Source organism: Misgurnus anguillicaudatus, chromosome 10 (genome assembly GCF_027580225.2).
Source record: "Misgurnus anguillicaudatus chromosome 10, ASM2758022v2, whole genome shotgun sequence".
Lineage (NCBI taxonomy): Eukaryota > Metazoa > Chordata > Actinopteri > Cypriniformes > Cobitidae > Misgurnus > Misgurnus anguillicaudatus.
This window is the reverse complement of record NC_073346.2, coordinates 25,428,109-25,447,055: the sequence shown is the minus strand read 5'-3', so window position 1 is coordinate 25,447,055 and position 18,947 is coordinate 25,428,109. Positions and strand designations below refer to the sequence as shown.

At 37.4% G+C, this 18,947-nt stretch overlaps 1 protein-coding gene across 3 annotated transcripts in view; it reads right to left on the bottom strand.

Moving 5' to 3' along the window:
- pear1 (platelet endothelial aggregation receptor 1) overlaps positions 1-18,947 on the bottom strand; it is a 55,042-nt gene that overhangs the window by 18,841 nt on the left and 17,254 nt on the right. For 2 of the 3 annotated variants that reach the window (XM_055210290.2, XM_055210289.2), the window contains 4 exons: positions 11,119-11,229; positions 10,670-10,771; positions 10,053-10,153; positions 9,206-9,298 (listed from right to left, as the gene is read on the bottom strand). In XM_055210290.2, coding sequence (XP_055066265.2) covers positions 9,206-9,298; positions 10,053-10,153; positions 10,670-10,771; positions 11,119-11,225 — 403 coding nt within the window. In that variant the 5' untranslated portion in view covers positions 11,226-11,229. The remainder of the gene's footprint in view (positions 1-9,205; positions 9,299-10,052; positions 10,154-10,669; positions 10,772-11,118; positions 11,230-18,947) is intronic. The other variant, XM_055210292.2, reaches the window with a different exon arrangement.

Here is an 18,947-nt window from a genome sequence, read left to right as displayed (position 1 = left end):
TGTTAAAATTACAATTGATGTCTTTTAAATTATATGTTTCATATAGTAGTATATAAATGAGGCTATAGGTGAGAGATCTACACATTGCTTGTGTCATTTTATTATTTAGATTATTATACTGTACCATTTCCACTTTTGACTGTCTACTTATACAATTACTTACTCATTAATTACTTATAATTATAATTTAAATGTGTGATTTAACTATGTAGTAATCATGTTTTGTATAAGCCATGATTACTACACTTTTACTATTAAAAATATATATTCTGTAAGGTATGTTAATAATTTACAAAAAATAAAAGTATTGTTTTTGTAAAGCAGATGGTGACACAAAAGGACTGACGTGTCTGCAACATGAATATTAGTTTATTATATTGTTTTTTTAGTTAACTTTTATTTTTTAAAAATGTAATGTTTCCATTTTGTACAACATAATTAGCTTGCTAGCCGCGTATGCAGACGAGATATTGCAATGACACATTTTTGAGCAGGCATTAGTGCTAGATACCAATCGGGGTCCTAGGGGAGACCGAATTGCTCGGGGGGACCAGGGGGGCAGGGTTTCATATTTTCTTGAAGCCGCCCTAGGCACCGCCATTAGCTAGCGGACCCCCACCTGCTCTTAGCATTCCATTGACTCCCATTCATTTTGGCGTCACTTTGACAGTGAATAACTTTACATCTGAGGCGTTTAAACACTCAATTTGTGCATCAATTATTTCTAAAGAAACACGAAAATGTATAAAAGGCTCCATTACCTTGTATCTTACGTTATGGCCCAGTAAAAGCCGTTTTAGTAAAACTATGCTAACGATTGCGTCATAACCACGCGACTCTCTGTCGCACAGTTGAGAAATTACCGTATGGACAGGAGGAGAAGCGCATATAGAATATGGCGTACTGGCGTTAAACTTTAAAATAAATAAATACTATGCAAAATGACAATGTAATTAATCAGAATACTAAATATACTTAATACAAAATGTACTCCTGTTCACGCTCGCCGTTTCTGCAAGATTCGGTGGGTGATTCAGATTTCTCTTGGCACAGCTATTAGAAGACTTACAATTGTCAGACAGGTTGCTCACGTGACCAAGCTCAGTTTGAGTCTGCGCAGTACGCTCGACCCCCCGGAAGTGTGAGCTTCTAATTGGCTTCACTTGTCTCCGTTGAATCCAACGGGGTCGCTGTGTCCATTTCTTTTACTGTCTATGGGTGGGACTGGATTGCTCATGACACCGGCTTGTCATCGTTAAAAAAACCTATCTTGATTAATTGCATCATCCAGATGAATGCGATTGTGGTTGGATGAGAAGTATAAACATACACCATCCCGACACCCTATTGGTTTGTACGCAATCCCCGCCCCCCAGCTGACTGCAGATGATCAAAAGTTTGTTCGATGCTCCTGCACAGAGAAACATAAAAGAACCGCGAGAGCGATTAGAAAGCATGCGGAGCAGTTTGCTCTCGCGATGCTTAGATATCAACCGCCATCCGTTTGTACAGTAACAGAACGCGGCATTCTGTCTTCAAATGGAAAAGTACGAAATAAAACTCGCGCATCACTTTCAGGTCAGTTTACATTCACAAGCCTGTGTAAATGTATAGCTGGCTGCTGACACCAACTTATCTGTGTGATTTAAATAGTGTAACAATACCAATTTATATCATGTAACTTCAGTTGTTCAACTTAAATGACATTGTGCTGCGTTGCGTTTTGAAGCATGGCAAAGATGCTAAAGACATTGTTGTTTGGTATATGCTAATAACTACCCTAAATTTTATTTGCATTAACAAAACCTACTTATCTGAATGCTTGAGTGTTAAATCAATCAAACACATAACCATACATACCAACTTTTGCTTTTGTTAATAGACATCAGCTGTTTCCTTAAACCTGACTTTTAATTTACTTACAAGAAAGACATTTAGTAATTCTCCAAAATTGCTTGGATATATACTGACTAAAGTATACTAAAGTCCATTAGCTACACAAGTACAGATGCAGAAATATAGGCTATAATATATAATTGCATATGTGTAGTTTGTGTTGCTGTCAAAATACAATTATAAATGATAACAAATAGCATATTTTTATTCTCACACATACTAGTTGTGTGTGATTTTGTTGTATTTTAACTAAAGAGGGCACCACTGTAAAAGTTTTGCCAGCAGCGGCACTGCTTTGAAGTTTGACTTTTTGCACCATTACAATATTTATAGGCAACAAGTCATCATATCTTCCTCTCTATGGAACACATGTTAATGCTCAGTAGTACACATATATGGTTCTTTAATGCAGTGGTTATCAAACTTTTTTTTTTCGCCTCCCTTCTGTACAGTGGATTCCTTCACGACCCCCCAAAGAAAATGTATGACATAAACATTCTAAAACTTACAATTTGAATTAAACAAAACATATTAAATTATACAATGTATTGCTTTGTTTAGTAACCTTATTTTTCTGAGGTTGAATTACACAGAATTTATAATAAAGTAATGAATTTCATAAAATATTATAAAACTGGGGCCCCTGGCGCCATCTCGCGGCCCCCAGTTTGAGAACCACTGCTTTAATGTATTTGTTTGCATTGTATTGAAATGCGTTCATTTTTAATGGGCATATATTGTATGTGGTTGAAACAGATAGCCTAGGGGTAGGCAACATGGAGTGCCGATGTCCTGCAGTGTTTAGCTCCAGGTCTAATCAAGCAGACCTGAACAAACCAATAAAGGTTTATAAAGTCACCTGAAACCATGGGCGTAGATTTTGGGTGGGACGCTAGGGACATGTCCCTAGCAATATTCAGGAAAAACTGAATTGTCCCTAGCAATAATTTTGACCAAACAATTAATCTGTATTTATATATAACCACTGATGTCCGTATTATTCTTGTGTTTTCTATTTTTTACTTATTATATTTTTTCAGGAATCATTTAAATGAGATTAGAAATCTTTCGGAATCCCGTTCTGTAAAAATGACGCTCTATGTGGTACACAAACGGTTAACAGCTTTCGTTCTCTGCAATGCCCGCCTCCGTAACTCACATCGCTAATATGATTGGCTTTGCATTTCTTTAGTCCCGCCTCTCTAACTCACATTGCTAATATGATTGGATTAGCATTTCTTGAGTCCCGCCGCTCTAACTCACATCACTTTATGCCTTTACTCGCTACGTGTGATAGGATGGTTTCACTTTGTACAACGCGCCAAAGTTCACTCAACAAGACGCGCGTGATTATTCGGGATACAGGTAAGTAAGGAAGAAAGTATTATTATACCCACTAACTGTTTCATGCACAAGGACAGTGTTTTCACCAATACACGACAATCCCATGTTAACCTGAGGAGTTGCAAACTTTTGTCAACCTTATATTAATGGGGTGGCAAGGTTATTTAGGGGGTCCTTAATCCATGAAAGAAAATAACCTCAACATGGTAAAAACATGAATTCATGTCATGATTGCTGAATACTTTACATTACTGCACTGTGGTGGTCATTACTTGCACAGATGTAGACATAATGTAAGGTTACATTTAAACTTAAAACTATTTTTTCACACTGATTAACTGTCTGTTAATGAAAAGAAGATTTAATGTGAACTACAGAAACGTTAATAAACGTTGTTCAGGAAACAGCATGATATACATACCAACTTCAACACTGGGATTTTTTTGGCAAAATTAAATTAAGAATTAAATATTAATTGCATATTCTTCATTGTTATACAGTAAATATGAATTCATATATGTTGTGATCTTCTTTTTTTTGACAAAGACTTTAACAGTAACTGTTTATTAGGCTCTAGGACATAACGAATTGTTTATTATAGTAGTACATTAAATTTGGGATGGCACCGGGGGTGGCAAGTCAGATGTCACTGAGTTGTCTGTTGTTTATTTCAAGTAAACGGTGATAAACAGTTTTTGCAATGCGACCATTTTATTTATGTCCCCACCAATGCCAGAATCAAACCTACGCCCTTGCCTGAAACTACAGGTAGCCAAAGTTTTATAAGGGTTGGAGCTAAAATCTGTAGGACATCGGCACTCCAGGACTGACGTTGCCTACCCCTGGCCCTAGTGCATCCCAAATTTTTTAACATTAACATTTTTAATATAACACTATAGTTATTATGGCCTTTAGAAACGTTTTTTAGAGGAGATAGGGTAGTGCACAAAAGGCCCCTGTGGCGCGGCCTAGGCTTTTTTCCGTAATGACATTTTTTCCTTACATTACTTTTACTTTTATACTTTAAGTAGTTTTGAAACCAGTACTTTTTCACTTTTACTTGAGTAAAAAGCTTAAGTTGATACTTCAACTTCTACAAAAGTCTTTTTAAACCCTAGTATCTATACTTCTACTTGAGTAATGAATATGAATACTTTTGACACCACTGCCAAACAGATATATATATAAATTTACTGTTGTGTTTTCACTTTCCGGTATGCTTGTGGATACGGCTACCGGCACATCCGGGAACTTGACTGTAAATTTCGTCACCGCCCCTTTTACACAGCCGGGAGGCGTAAATAACTTATGAAATCACTCAGATTAAACATGTCGAGTATTTATCTGTCCACCCTGCCTGCCATAGAGCCCGAAAGATACATTAACACATTTAATTTGGTCAATATAAAAACATGTCCCTTTCATTCTCACAGCGTCAAATTTGTGTAACAACGCCATCCAGTGATTGCTGGAAATATCGCTAAGCCAGTTAGTTGTATGACTCTACAGAAAAGTGCACTCATTACTCTAAATATAAAGACATAATATATGAATACTAAGTAACTTTCAAATACGAAGTAAAATCATTCACTTGCTTCCCTGTTGACTCGATGAGGTACGAGTAAATGTCCGGGTAAGACACCTCTGGCCAATAGGGACTCGGGAGCGTTGTTACACAAATTTGACGCTGGGAGAATGAAAGAGACATGCTCCCACATTGACCAAATTAAATGTGTTAAAGGGATACTTCACCGATTTAGCATTCAGCTTTGTATCTGTAGAAACCCGGCAGTATTACTGAATGACCATGTTTCCCTCCCTCATTTCCCCCTGAGAGGAGAGATATCTGCATTTTGGTTCTGCAAAAAAGTCCTCCGATGATGTAATATGACGATTTTTGCATCATCGGAGGACTTTTTTGCAGAACCAAAATGCAGATATCTCTCCTCTCAGGGGGAAATGACGGAGGGAAACATGGTCATTCAGTAATACTGCTGGGTTTCTACAGATACAAAGCTGAATGCTAAATCGGTGAAGTATCCCTTTAATGTATCTTTCGCGCTCTATGGCAGGCAGGGTGGACAGATAATTACTCAACATGTTTAATCTGAGTGATTTCATAAGTTATTTACGACTGCCGGCTGTGTACGAAGGTTGCTTTGTTCCGCTATTTTGAATGGAAGCCAATAGAAGGCCTAGTCTGATCTCCCCCAAAAGTGGGCGTGAACCTGTTCAGAGACATTCTATGACGTTGCGCCGGTTGTGCGTATAAGGTAAAGTTATTGTTTATTTTCTTCAGTGCACAGATTTAGGAATCTAGGGTCTAGCAATCACAATGCATTCTGACAAATGTGGTAAATGATTCTTCTTCCCCACAATCTCAGTCAAACTCTGAAACCGGACCTTACCAGCTGTCTCAATTCAAACCATGAGCTCTAAAGCAAATACATGCTTTTTAAAATGAGACAAGAGAAAGCCCAACAACTTGATTTTCTCAGTTTTAAACTACACTTAAAGCCTAATTTTTAAGTGTCCCTTTCCCGAGCCTCCTGCCCTAAAGTTCCTTAAACGCATCATGTCAAGTCACAATTAAACAACAAAATGAGTGTGCCTAAATTGGCATAATAAATGATCATTAAGGGTCAGTTTCCCGGACAAGGTTTAGTCCCATACTAAAATGCACATTTGAGCTGCCTTAAATTACATTAAACATATCTTAACGTCATTGTATTGTCTCAATGTGCACACCAGTATGGTATTTTTGCAAGAAATATTTAAAAAAAATAACTTAAAAGAGCACCTATCAAAACAACGTTATTTTGTGTATTTGGTATAATATAATGTGTTTGCGTGGTTTATAGTTAAAAACACAATTTTTTTCCACATACCGTACATTTTTGTATCCAGATTTCACTCTCTTCCTGAAATGCACAGATTTGAAAAGCTCTGTGTCCCTGATTGGCCAGCTAATCTGTATGTTGTGACTGGCCTGAATACCTTTGACGTTAGCCGGAAATGTGACGCTTTACCATGTTTGAAAGATTCAGTCGCAATCAATGCTAACAAGTGTTTATTTACAGGCTGTGAGTCAAAGAGGGAGGAATTATGATAATGTCGGTCTTGTCCACGTCACCAATCCCAGGAAGTAAACTGTTGCCTACAATCCGTGTGTTTGTTGTAGTCCAAGAAAAGTGATTTATGTTGGAGATGATAACTCGCATCATCGTTTACTTTGGGGTTTGTACCTTTTGCATATCGTTAACATGTACTAATACACACTTACAAACCAGGAAATGTAAAAACGTGAATCGGACAATAGGTGCTTTTTAAATGTCCTAATATAACTAAGGTCTTGTCCTGGATTAATCTAAACCCTCTCTGGGAAACCGCCCCTAAGACTCTTTTGTGCAAGTTAAAAACAAGAAAAAAAACTTTTATCAAACACCATGTATCCACTGGATAAGGAATGTGAGAAAATTCCTCTCCTGCCCTCAAGAGAAAATATATTATTTTGAGTTAAGGGTCTAATGTCTAAGGTCACTTTCCCAGAAGCCTTTGCATAAATAGTCAGCAACCATGAAACTCTTTCTAATGTCAAACTTAACCTTTAGGGACAAGGATTCCACTACTCTTAAAAAAAAGGTGCTATAAACGGTTCTTAATAGTGATGCCACAGAATAACCATTTTTGGTTCCCCAAACAACTTTCAGTCAAGGGTCCTTAAAGGAACTTTCTGTACTTGTTTTGTACTTATCTGTAAAAAAAAATTGTACTACTAAGAAGCTTTTGTGAAACCGAAAAGTCCTGTGGATGTAGAACCATACAGCCTGACCAGGTACCATTAAGGAACCTTTTTTTTTTTCAGGATATAGGTCAATAAGGATCGTTTTGAAAAGAACAAACTAATTACTTAAAAAAAAACTTTTTTTGACCTTTTAATTTGTTTTTAACTTTAAAACACTCAATTTTCTTTATCTCCCTTGCACAAATTGCTAGCAGGCATGAACAGTAGTTTGAAGTAATTTGGCCCTTGGTCCCTGAGGACAAAGTGAGAAAATGTGTATTTAAAACCTCAAACCTCTCTAATTTCCCACGAAACTCCAAACACACAGATATTCAGGATGTATCAAGTCATATTCCGCCAATGCAAGCGAATAATAGGGTTTCAGAGTCCAACTAAACAAATTATAGAAAAAGGTCCCTCTGCCTAGAACGAAAGGCTAGTTTCCATTTCATTCCTGCTAAAACACAAAAACCTGGAAAACAGTTCACTACACCAAACCGCAGGGGCCTTTAAAATCAGTTTTGCTGCACGTGAACCCAGCATATCAATAAATTTGTATTTGATAGCATGTCCTGTGTATTTGAGAATACAGCTTTACTTTGGTTTACTTTTCTATTACTTTTCAAAAAAGCAGAAACTTGGACTGAGATTGTGTGTGTAGTTATGTCATTTTTTACATATTAAAGGTCCCGTTCTTTTTGTGTTTTTGAAGCTTTGATTGTGTTTACAGTGTGCAATATAACATGTCTTCATGTTTCACATGTAAAAAACGCGGTATTTTTCAGACAATTTACTTATCTCTATATCGCTGTTTTGATTGTCCTCAAAACGGGCTGATGTCTTCCTTGTTCTATGAAGTCCCTCCTTCAGAAATACGTAACGAGTTCTGATTGTGTAGCTTGTTTAGTGTGTTGTGATTCGATAGCAGCTTAGCTTGCTGTTAGCTTAGCTGTCGACTGACTTATTCCTGTGGGCGGAGTTTAGTCAAAAAACTGTTCTACTGACGTCATTAAAGCAGGAAGTAGAGGGCTGTAGTTCAAACCGGACGTTCGCTGTAGGCTTTGAAAGGCGAATTCTTTAAAGAAAATATATCGCCTGGTAGTGAACTTTACACTTTATCATTTTACAGGTATTATTTATGCTATTATAGCAACATTCACACTAACTAGGGTTTAAAAATGGGATCAATAAGAACATGACCTTTAAGCAGATTATGTTTTTTATTAAAGCCCACACTTACAGTCACATTTTATTTTCATTTTACAGTCAATTTCTATCCGTTTTTAAAATGGTCTTTTTTGTACATTTGGACCTAAAATGGTCTGCTTTACCTTTAAGAAAACCCCCTTAGCTTGCAATATGAGCAATATGGCTGTCTGATGTGTTTATACACAAGCTGAGAGTTTGCTGTCATGTTAAATGTTTAACAACCTCTTTGCAAAGCCTTCATTGCATTGTGACCAGATGACAGCGGGTGCTATATATGGAAAAAGAGCGAAAGGTAAGACAAACTTTCCATTATTTTATTCTACATTCTTCTACGGGAAGGTCAGTAGGTGTCAGTGATGCGTAAGCATGGATTCACATGTGCTTTTGTATTTGTCTGTGTGACGTCACAGTAAGTATTTTTTGTAACACAAGCTTATGTTGTTTGTAAACATGCAGTTTTCACTGTACACCAAGCTTTAATTTAAAAAAAGGAAATATATCGTCTTAAATTGTGCATTGTGTTCAGAAATGGATTTGTTCAGATGGATGTGTTAACTGGTCCTAGTCTTAGTTTGAAGAAAAACTCTAAAACATGGCAGGAATTAAAAACTTTAGTTGTGCAAAGTTTTTCATTGTCATGATGCATACATATATTTATACACACGACACTAAAGTAGAGAAGTGAAGGAGAGGGAAGAGGGGAAAAAGAGGAGGGAGGAGAGGGCAAAAGAAAACAAGAGGAAAAGGAAAACAGGGAAAATGGGGCCCAGTTAAAATTTGCACAGTAACACTAACAGATGACAACACGCTTAAAAATGAAACCACAGCACTCGCTAACGAAACATCTCTCCGTGCGTGTGTGTTTGCGTGCGCGCGCGTGCGTGTGTGTGTTACAAAAAAGGCAAAAGAGAAATTTGTACAATACTGAGGTGATATAAAATAAAAAGTATGTTTGTGTAAAGCGTAACTCACAGCTGGAACAGTCGTCTCCGCGCCAGCCGCTCTCACACTGACACCGATCAGGTGCTACACAACGGCCATGGACACACTCTTTGGTACAACGTGCTACACAAATCCACACCAGGAAAGAAAAAATAAACACAGAGAAACATGAAAAATACAAAATAAAATGTGCATGTGAACAGCATTAATAAAAATCCAATAAATACACTCACCTAAAGGATTATTAGGAACACCATACTAATACAGTGTTTGACCCCCTTTCGCCTTCAGAACTGCCTTAATTCTACGTGGCATTGATTTAACAAATGCTGAAAGCATTCTTTAGAAATGTTGGCCCATATTGATAGGATAGAATCTTGCAGTTGATGGAGATTTGTGGGATGCACATCCAGGGCACGTAGCTCCTGTTCCACCACATCCCAAAGATGCTCTATTAGGTTGAGATCTGGTGACTTTGGGGGCCATTTTAGTACAGTGAACTCATTGTCATGTTCAAAAAACCAATTTGAAATGATTCGAGCTTTGTGACATAGTGCATTATCCTGCTGGAAGTAGCCATCAGAGAATGGGTACATGGTGGTCATAAAGGGATGGACATGGTCAGAAACAATGCTCAGGTAGACCGTGGCATTTAATGATGCCCAATTGGAATACAGCAGACCCATTGCATTAATGAGAAATTGAACAGGTGTTCCTAATAATCCTTTAGGTGAGTGTAGTTATTAAATACAGTATAGCTTTACGTTTTTATTTCCTCATGAGGATACAGTTTTTTCTTTTGGTTCCTAAATGACTCCAATCTAAGCACATAGGTATAAAAGTCCAAACTTTAGTAAAACCTGAATTTAATACTTACGGACACATTTATTTCCACTCTCATAAAAGCCACGGCAGCACTGGTATCTCCTACGGTAGTCCATTTTTACCACCTGCCTATACGCTGTTTTATAAGTGATCCTGGCGAGAAGTGAAAAACAAAGTTTAATGCCTTCCACATGGGGATATTCAAAAGCCAAAGCCATACGATAGAAATTTTGACTTTATTATTGCAGATCAGCAATTGTTAAAATTAAATGCACTCAGCAATTCTGTTTCAGTAACTATCCCAAATCAGCTATTGGCGTCTTTTATACACAAAAAACTTTAATATTTAGAACCGTTTTATGCCCTTCCCTTCGCCTTAGTTCAGATTAAGCTTAAAAAGCCCTTTGGGAACAGCCATAAGACCGGCCAGAGAGCGAGTTTCCAGCATTATATTAAAGGGAGCGTGCTTGTGCACACCAGAATCACAATTACTTGGACCCAGAGCAGTTTTCACTGCCAAACCATACAGTCCCAGCTATGACCTCAGCTAAAGACCCAAAACCACAGCGGCACAGTCGGATAAAACTTCTACTATTCATGCGTGAGTTTAGTCTTTGTCAACTCGGTGTAACTGTGAGGGTGATGCTTAAGTGAGTGCGTGTTTGTCACCTGTGGCGGGTACATTTGTTAGGGCTCCAGGGTTCGGTGCATGTCTCTTCATACACTTGGTCAAACGGGCGAGCATACGATTGCTTCACTGAAGTGGTGAAACTAGAGAGGAACAAATATCCTATTAGTTTGGAAAATGTGAGTCAGGCATGTTTATGCATTTGGCAGTGGTAGGGTTATATTAAATATATGTATTTGTGTGTTCCCTGTGAATGAAACCTATGACTTTGTTAGCATTGTGCTTTATCAGTTAATCTACAGGTTGCATAAGTGACCACTCACTCACTATATCGAACCAAATGTTTTTCAACCAAACCTACTGCCATGAAAATAAATGATTTGTTATTTCTGGTAAATGCATTGCTCTACCATTTTGGTAGCCAGCATGCAGTGGAGCAAACCTGCTGTTTTTGGCACCTGGTTATTATACTGGAGCAGATGATTCTTACCTTTCCCATAAGCTGCAGACATTTGGATCTCGGGGGTCTAAAGACAATGACAGTCCACACACACAGCCCAAGACAAACAGGACCACACAGCTCTCCGCCATCTTCATCCTGCTGTAAGCATAAAAACAGTCGACTTGTCTTATAAAACATCAAAACTCTGCCCCCCGACAAATGTTGACATGACACTTCAGGGCTGATTCACAGCTCTCTCTCCATTTCAGAACACATTGAAGCCATCTGGTTTTATTTATGAGGATGCTTAGGAAGGGCCCAGACAAATCTCCCATAACACTAACCTAATGAGTGCTTGCTCTCTCATATACACACACCTATTGAACAATGTCAGGATATGTGCACAATGAGTCTCTTCCTCCTGTGTGAAAAAAAAATGTAACTCCAAATTACCTCACTATTGTGTCTAGCTAGTGGAATCAAAAATCTATCAATGCTTTGGTTATTCTACATAAAATGATCTTATATAATCTAAACAACATTTTGTGAAAATACAACCTTGATATCTTTACACTGCAAAAAATGGCTTTCTTACTTAGTATTTTTGTCTTGTTTTTAGTAGAAATATCTAAAAATTCTTAAATTAAGATGCTTTTTCTTGATTAGCCAAATGACCTTAGTAAATAAGTCTAGTTTTAAGACAAATCATATACAATTTAAGTGAAATTGTCCTTAAAACAAGCAAAATTATCTGCCAATGGGGTGAGAAAAATTATTTCTTAAACACTTAATTCAAGTAAAATCTTCTCACCCCATTGGCAGATATTTTTGCTTGTTTTAAGCACAAATTTACTAAAATTGTATATGTTTTGTCTAAAAACTAGTATTACTTTCTTAGGTCATTTTGCTCATCAAGAAAATACTTGAAGAGTTTCGTTGCAAAACGAGATAACCACCGTTTTTTTAATTGTTCAGAAATCTTGTTTTTTGGTTGTGCATTCCAATTAATTTCACTGCAACTGCAGTTGGTTTGTTTTGATTTAAACCTTTATAACTTAAAAAATAAAGCTAAGTAGCACCATAAAACAAAATAATAACATGATAACATAATAATAAACATGTTTTGACAAAAATGTTAAAAAATGGATTTATCTCGTTTTGCAACGAAACTCTTCACTTCTTGATTTAAGAATTTTTAGATATTTCTACTGAAAACAAGACAAAAATACTAAGTAAGAAAGTCATTTTTTGCAGTGTTTTTTGGCCATTTTTAAATATTGTTTGTGTTAATTTGGCCACAATTTCTCTGTGTTTCAGCAAATGGAATGATTTTTGGTGACAAATCTTATATTGACACAGATTTTTTTTAAAACTCAACAATATACCGTGGGCAAATTTACTACCCTTTCGGGTTGCTTGTGTACAAAAAAGTCCACTAAATTAAACGGCTGTAAAAATGTAGCAAATCATTTTTTTCCATTTTTTTTGCATAACCCTCAGTACAGATCAAAACCACAGATCAAAACCATAGACTGTAAAAAAGATCAAAACCACCAAATGTTTACAACATTTCCATGATTTTAACTCTTTAATTGCCAAGTTCATAAGTGATGTCACTGATTTTGGGAAAAAATACACAAAATGACAGATTTTCAATATAAAAAGTGATTGTGGACCGGATCTTTTCACCTTTTTTTTTAACCTTTTTCACAGTCTTGGGCTTGTCAAAAATTTGAAAAAACGTTGGCTTTGATGCATTTTTAGTTTTTGTGCAGCATCAGATTTTTTATTTTTTTCTCCCTTAGTTGTTTGTGGCTCATTATAATGACTTTTTTTTGCAAAGCCATGACACCTTGTTATCATGCATTCTTGGTTGTTGATGGTTTTTCCTTTTGCTAAGAGGTCAAATTTGTTATTTTTACTGTTGATCACCATGTGGCACCATTAACCCTTTAGTAGGCCTGTGCAAAAAACAGAGCTTAATTTCTGGCTTGTACATTGAGTTATATGAGGGTATCATTTGATACCTTTTTACAGCCGTTTAATTTAGTAGCCTTTTTTGTACACAAACAACCCGAAAGAGTAGTGAAACTGAACAACCCACAAGAGTTAACATATATCAGAGACATTGTTTATCTCAAGATGCACACCAGTATTGTAAGGTTTGTTTGTAAAAACTACCTACAGTAAATGTCCTAATAAAACTAAGACCTAGTCCTGGATTAATCTAAACCCTGTTCGGGAAACTGACCCCTATGAAATGTAAAACTGTCCCTAAAAATCAACCCAACATGTATTGCTCCTTAATAAAACAATTTCTGGTGGCTGTTGTACCACATTTAGCAAAAAAAAAAAAAAAAAAAAAAAAAGATGGACGACGCCCGTTCACTCTCTTCCATTGGTGAAAAGTGAAGCCGTCGGTGTCCCGATATGACAGAAACAGAAAATGACAGAAACCAGCTTCGGAAAAAATATAATTGAAGTGTAATTGAAATGTTTAGTTGGTCTCAACTCCCATTAAATAACATGGGGAGGTGGGGTTTATGACCTATACTGGGACCAGTCACTGAGGGGCGATCGAGACGTTTTGCTTCACTTTTCAGGGCTTGTGCGTCACGCTTGACCGATATATCAGCCGATGATGCTTGCTATGCTTCTCAATGAAATACAATGAAATGCCGCTACATCCAAAAGCCAGGGGGCACTCTCGTGCAGAAACTCAATATGCGCTGCAGACGAAGAACCATAAACACGCAGCTCGAGGAAATGGCTTAAGGATACATTTATATTGCTGTTCTTCAAGCCTTTTCAGGTATTTTCATGATAATAAAGAATATGTATAATCATTATGTTTGACGAGTGTTGCTTTTTCAAATGCATGTTATAAACAACCCAAACTAACAGTGATTTCAGATCGATAAGGACTTACTGATCAAAAGCCGTAAGTTACATGAAATAGCTGTGAATAATATCGGCTGTGCGATTCAAAATAGTTATCGGCCACGTATTATTAGTGTATATCGGCATTTATCAGTGCATAACTTAAGAAAACAGAAAACATTTAAAAATATTCATGAGAAATTTTTGAACAGACCATAAGAATAAACACCTTCCAAATATAAACTTTTTGTTTTCTATTACACTTGTTAAAGTGCAGAAAAACCCTCAGAATTTAAATGAATCAAATAACCAGTCAGTTCTGGTTTAAGAACAAATAAAGAAAAACTGCTTTTAAACTCAAACTTCTGAAGTCACATGAAAGACTCTCATTTGTAAGCCTCTTTAGATAAAAGCATGTGCTTGAATGAATGAATGTAAACGGAGGTCAGTTCATCATCTTACACAACTAGATCAAACTTGACAAAGAGAAAAAGTCCAGAACATTCTACAAATGGATGTCAGGTTTTCATTAAGCGCTATAGGACTTTATAGGTTTCACTGGGGTGGAGTAAATAACAATTCGGCTCTGTTTTTTTCTTTAAGTGCTTCATTAGAAAAAGGGCTTGAGACCACATCAGGATTCTTGTGAGCTGAGAAACTAGGAGCGTGTTTAATGAGCAGCGCACCGCGACAAAGCGTCTGTGACAAACAAATGGTTTAAATCTGCTCCAAACCTGACTAAGAGTCAAATGCATTTAATTCAAAGTAAACCCTTGCATAATGATTTTTTGGACATCTAGTGAGGTACTGGATGCTGCACACTGACCATCATGTAGGCTACATTTATGTGTTCAGTATAAAATATATTTACTTTCAGATAAAGTAATGATGACGCTTATCCCAGGCGACCTCTCACAACACCAAAGTGTGCACTGTTTTTCAAAGTGCACCCGCTGCTTCAAATATCAGATAAATATTTTATGTAAAAGCATCTGGATTTGGTTAGCACTGGTTAAAGATGATTGGCCACAGATGCGTGCAACATTTTATGATGACCTACATTATAAGATAAAAAAATTTGGACAATCTAAATTATTTACTTAAAAACACCCTAATCTTAGAATGGATTGCTATACCCCTGCAAGGCTATATAAGGTGCAGTATTAAACCATGAGCCGATGTTAATGACACAAACAGCTGGCTGTTCTCTGCACTCTATTGCTTTCATGTGGACAAATTATGGAGACGACGTACTACACGACACAAACAAGAAGGGAATGAGAGAGAGAAAGAAATTTCTTTCATCAACATTTTGTTTGCATCTCACACCAAGAAATAGTGGCGCATTAACAATGAGTTCCATATGTGAAGATATTAGGGGACATGCACAGCGATGGAGCTCACAAATGTCAAACGCTCTGGAATGGAGGTAGCAGCCTGAGTGAAAGTGCTGTGAACGCTCAAACCAAAGATGTTCAGTCATTTAAAAGGCTCCACAACACTGTTCCAAAACACAGTTGAGGGTTTTCATTATAATGGAAAATGAATGAAAACAGATGGAGTCATAGGTCTGGCTAGGTTAGCAAAGCACTGTCCTCATGTTTAGGATTAAAAGCATCATGAAGCAAAGTGAAAATGCACACGTTGCTGCTAGTAGGTTTGTCATTCAATGCACAGTTGGAAATTGTGATAGTAATAGTACTTCATAAATCGTTTGCATTTGCCTTTTTAATAGATACAGATTTGGACATTTCTGGCCAGAATGAAACCTGCATCACCAAAATAAGGGCTACAGCTATAAACGCTGCACTATGGTTCACCCTCATGGCCATGGTTTATCCAGGAAAGCCATGGGCAACTTATTCAGTACTAAGCTAACTCTATGGTAATGCCATTATTGCTTTCGAAACAAAAATTGAGAGGAAATGAATATGCTCACACAGTTTCCCGTAAGTTTGTTTTTAGCTCTGCTGGAGTGAATTAAAGTCAGAAAGCAGAGCTTTAATGTTGGTATATACAGTAAGGGTTTCATATAGCATAGGTTTCACATGGCATTGATCAAATATCCCTATTTCCTGTCCTTCTCCACAACTGTTCGGGGCTGCATTCTAATTTGGGGCGAAAATATTACTCACTCTTTGGAATGGAGGGATGAAGGGAAAAGGAAAATAAAAAGAAAAATGAGCCGTCAAAATAAGGACAGCCAAAAAGAGAGACAGTCAAAAACCAGAGGGAGAGACAGAAAGGTTGCATAATAACTTTGAACCCCATGGACCCTTCATGCATAAATAGTCTCTCATAACATCTATATATAAAAACCATCACAGTTCTCCATTGACCAAACAGATTTCAACTAACACACTCTTTCATCCAAGCAAGGAAACGCACTGCCAAAACTGCAGTGAAGTATAGCAGAAAAAGACTTAAAAATACGAAAAATAAACACTTCAACGTTCAACATCACTTTCTAAATCAGCGGTTTTTAAAGCCCACTTCAACAGAGAATGACATTTGTGTCATTTTTGTAATAATAACAACACAACTGCTACGTTGCTCCAGTTGACACCAGGGCTTGGAAGTGTATAAAGAACTGTTTCAGTCCTTTTCTTTTTAAAGCTAGTAGTATGAAATAAAACAGTACTGACTTCTTACTGAGAAAACACATAGCCCGCTAGAAAGCTTATCTCTGAGTGAGGTCATATGTCTGCCTCTTGAAGTATCTGTTGATGCATAACACTTAATCTATTGTAGAAGTTCATCTGAGGGTTCATAAATGCACTCAAAATAAGATTTTTGCTGCTCTTTAAAGTTTGTTTGAACTTTCTCTATACTAAAGTCCCTTGTCACGCCACAAGGCAGCCATGTTTGCAACGCCTCCGGGCAGTTACTTCAATGATGCAAGATTTTTATCTAGATTTTATTTTTATTAAAGTTTTATCTACCTGAATAGACAGATATTTCTAAAATCAGGTGCATTTTTACTTTCTTAACCTCAAATTGCAAAAAGGTTTGGTTGTTTCAGCTACTGTGCATGCGCACAGATTGGCAAGCGCCTTAAGGGCAGGCCCGGATTAACCAAGGGGCAACCTTCCGATCTCTCTGATGAAGCCAATACAGAAGCGATTTAAACTGCAATTCATCGACTGGTTGCTAGAGGCAGGCTCCAAAAGGGAGTTAATCCCTATAGACCTTTCATGTTAAATGGGCAACTTTACAGTAGAAAATAATATGTTTACAGCCTGGTACAAAAATTGTTTTTGGTGATTTTAGCTAATTTTGCCCTTAGTGACAACAGTGAGGGGGGTGAATTTCATTGTAACTCATCCATTTAAATTAATTAAGCCTTAAAGTTCTGCATAATTAAGGGCGTGGCCACTTGAGTGGCGGGTGAGCTGCCACTGCTGTCAGTCGCAAGCTAGGCAGGCGTTTCAGCAACCAGTCACCTCAGCTTAGCCCACGTACTGCCTTTTTACCAATTTTCGGATATCCGCGAGTAATGCGCGGTGACATGCGGCCAAGATGGCGACGGCAGGCAACGCCTCCTTCAAGCTTAAAAAACGATCTTCAAAAACCTATGGGTGACGTCACAGACACTACGTCCATCTTTTTTTTAAAGTCAATGGGATTAACACAGTGTAGTGCCCCCGGGGTGACCACATTTAAAGTCCCCCCTCAAAAAAAAAAAAAAAAAATCAGGGCTCCAAACTAACTTTTTTGTTATTAGGGGCACTGTAACCCCTGACAGAAAATTTTGGGCAATTTTTTCCCTAAATATCTGCCTTACTGAAAAATACTAAATAGACTTTGCATTTAGTATTTTTGTCATGGTTGCCCGCAAACCATTGTTTATCTGCTCGCGCTGTGTCAAAACCTCTATTTGGTCGCAGTCTGGAACCCTTAATGCCCCTTATTGCACTCACCCAATCCCATCTATGGATAATCCGGGCCTGCCATACTAGACTTTGAGCATGCAAATATTTTTCGAACATTGCTGCAAATATGGGCGGGGAGTGGTTCCTCAATAAGTTATTTGGCTTTGTCCATTTGTGCTTTTCAGTAGAGAGAAAGGTCATGCCATGATTGACCTATTTTCCACTGGTCACATATCCATGTGATACGAATTCGCAAGTCAGAGTTCACTAGACTTCAATAAAATTGTATTTGAAGAGTGCTTTTAACAATTGTTCATCGTACCAAAGTAGCTTTACATGAAATAGAAACAAAGAAAACACAGCAACCTTTAAAGGTGCAGTGTGTAACTTTTAGGAGGATCCCTTGACAGAATTGCAATATAATCTATGTAACTATATTATCAGTGGTGTATAAAGACCTTACATAATAAACTGTATTGTTTTTATTACCTTAGTATGAGCTGTTTTTATCTCCATACACAGCGGGTCCCCTTTCGTGGAAGTCGCCATTTTGTGCCGCCGTGTTTCTACAGTAGCCCTAAACAGACAAACTGCTCTACAGACCGTGTTTTGTCACTACTGTATTTTGTCTTAGACAACAACATTTATGTCCTTTTACGGCTACCATAGCTTCTCTATGCATTTCAGTGAACGGTGGACTGAGCCGTTGGTTGCAGTTCACAATCTCACTGCTAGATGTGGCTAAGATCTACACACTGCACCTTTAAACAAGACTTTAACTTTGGTACGCAGCAAAATGCGAAATATGGTTGCAAAAGCTTTCGTTTCCAGTATGATGCATTCGCATGCGTATAATGGAAGTTAATGGAATGACAAGTCTAGTTTGACCGCCCCTTTACACGACTCTGATAGAGCCTCTTGCCCAAGGAATTAGTTTTTATCATTATATGATTGATTCTTTTAACTAGAAGGCGGGATTTCCTTCGCGAGCAGCCATTGTAGTGGCTAATTTTTAATATATTTCGCATTATAACATTTCTCACACTTAACATTGATCTCAAAACTCAGCACTTACAGTAGCAGGCAGGCCAAAACATCATCATTTCAATGAGCTCAGTTCATCCA